The 2,310-nt window shown below is 36.5% G+C and overlaps 1 protein-coding gene across 1 annotated transcript in view; it reads right to left on the reverse strand.

Annotated features, from left to right (window-relative positions):
• The window catches only part of lekr1 (Leucine-, glutamate- and lysine-rich protein 1), a 67,377-nt gene extending 66,143 nt beyond the window's left edge, over positions 1–1,234 (reverse strand). Inside the window, exon 1 of the mRNA XM_068316518.1 lies at positions 1,142–1,234. Coding sequence (XP_068172619.1) covers positions 1,142–1,145 — 4 coding nt within the window. The 5' untranslated portion in view covers positions 1,146–1,234. The remainder of the gene's footprint in view (positions 1–1,141) is intronic.
• Between the last annotated feature and the right edge of the window lie 1,076 nt (positions 1,235–2,310).

The raw sequence follows: 2,310 nt of genomic DNA on the forward strand, positions 1-2,310 counted from the left end.
CAAGACAAACAGATACTAAAGCATAACCCAATCTCTGTCTGCACATTTTTAGTGCATTTATCTATCTGCCTCCTTTAGTGAGAGGAAAACACCACGCCAACTCAACACTTGACCTGAGCTTAAATACATCTAGCTAACTCAGGCCCAAAGGTCAGTATACTATCAGATGGTCTGCTGTGCATGGCTGCATGACACAGACACGAAATGCCCCTGCAGACCATCAGAGGGAAATAGAGTGAGAGAACATGTAAGGAAATACACAGCCCAATCAGACTTGTTTTGGCCCCGAGCACCATGCACATATACAGTCATATTCTCTTTATTTACAGTCTAAGTAATCATGCAAAGGCAGGTTGAACTTGATGCATATAGCAAACATTCAAGTGATAGCCTGTAAGCAACTAGTCCCTCTGCTTATTTTGCATTCACACACCAACACAGGCATACGAATCCAAGCCAAATCAAAGAGTAGGCTTCATGCTCATGCACACTAATAGCCTGATTGCACCCCTACTGTCTCTGGGCTCTGCATTTGAAATACAGAGTTGACTCACACAACACAGATAAATTAGTAATGCCCCGTGACAGCATTAAGCAAGCCTATCCTTTAAGAAGGATGTAGATATGGAGAGCTAATTTTGCATGACAACTGTTCCCCTGTGACATTTTGTCCATTTTAGCCCTGATTGAACTATTAATTAGTCTAATGTAAGAGAAGCAAGCTGTTCATACACTCATCTATTCTGCATGGGTGCATGTCAAGTTGTGAGGAAACAAACATGTAAACTTGTGGTGGTCCACAGTTCATGACATGGATAAGAATAAAAGTTTACAAAGTAAGTACCACTTCAAATGTTTGCTGTGTCCAACACGCAGTTTTTTGTAATGTAAATTAAATTTATTGTTAACTGCATTAGTTTATGTAACTGTTTCGTCGATGGGGGGCTAGTTACCGTGTGATAAAAACAAATGAAGGAATCTCAATCGAGCGTCATCTGTGACGTAACGCTGAAGCAACTAGCTCAACTTCTAAACAAACCAGTGCGGTCTTTCCTTGTTTCACAAACTACATCAGTCATAAAATAATTAAGCATTTTGACTTGACTTTTAAAATATTTTCGTATAATTATCGTTTACGTACCCATACTCAAAAGGATCCTTTCGTTTAACGTCACCAAATACGAGAGATTTTGACAAACTTTTTCCTGGCGTGTACCGTAGCTGTTGCTATGGTTGCAACGCAACACTGGAACGTCGTCACGTGGTGGACATCCAATGAAAATCAAGGCTGCGTTAAACAGGAAGTTGTGTTCTTTTGAAAATAAAAGCATGATGAAGAAACAATATTTAATATTAGAATAGACAATGGCTTTACGAAAACAAACATGTGTGATGTACTACAACTTCATTTCAGTTTTTGTCGCACATAGAAACTCAATTCAAGAGGAAATGCTAGTTTTCTTTACTGAGGTCGTTTTAATTCAAAAGATTTACACCTTCAGCAAAAAATTATTTTTGTGTCTTTGTAATGTGAATTGAGCAATGTAATGTTTGTTTGTTTGTTTGGAAAATGGCACAATGGACATGAACTGTGGCATTCCTATGGGTATATTACACAACAGAATTAAAGGATAAGGTTTACTCAAATCCTATGAGTTAGTACCTACACAATAAGATAAATGCTGCTTAATAGCACCATTTACTAGTTCCATTTATATTGAAAAAACTGCATATTCACTGCAATCATCTGCTGCTGGTTTGTTGGATGGTCCCAAAAAGAGCCTAAAGAAAATCAGAGACACAGTTTTTGTCAAGTATTGTCCAAAACCATGGAACATACTATATTCAAAGACACTCACTGAATATGTTCAAAAGAAAATTTGTTTTTATTTGATTGTATATTCAATGTACCGTATGATGTTCTAAAGTAATTTGTAATGTTATTCTGTATTCTCTCTGTCTTCTAATCATTTCCCTTCTTCACATTTTTGTATTTTATGTATATTATTAATACCAAGTTAAATTGCTTTCTACCTCTTTGTTCATGGTCTTTCCATGTCATTTTATGTGAAGCACCTCTCATGTGCTATCTTCATGTCATGTATGTTCATAAAAAAACAGGAATAATTACAGTAACAATCATCTCATGGTAATAGGTGGGTTACAAATGACTTAAGACAGACATTTTTACTATTTATGTGCTATTATTACCCTTATTTCTCTGTGTTTGAGTAAAGCAATTGTGTCTTAATCCAGGCTAATGTCTCAAATCCTGTCAGGCAGTGAGAGAGACATCTTTGCAATTGTCTC

This window comes from Antennarius striatus, chromosome 6 (assembly GCF_040054535.1).
Source record: "Antennarius striatus isolate MH-2024 chromosome 6, ASM4005453v1, whole genome shotgun sequence".
In the NCBI taxonomy this organism is placed as follows: Eukaryota; Metazoa; Chordata; class Actinopteri; order Lophiiformes; family Antennariidae; genus Antennarius; species Antennarius striatus.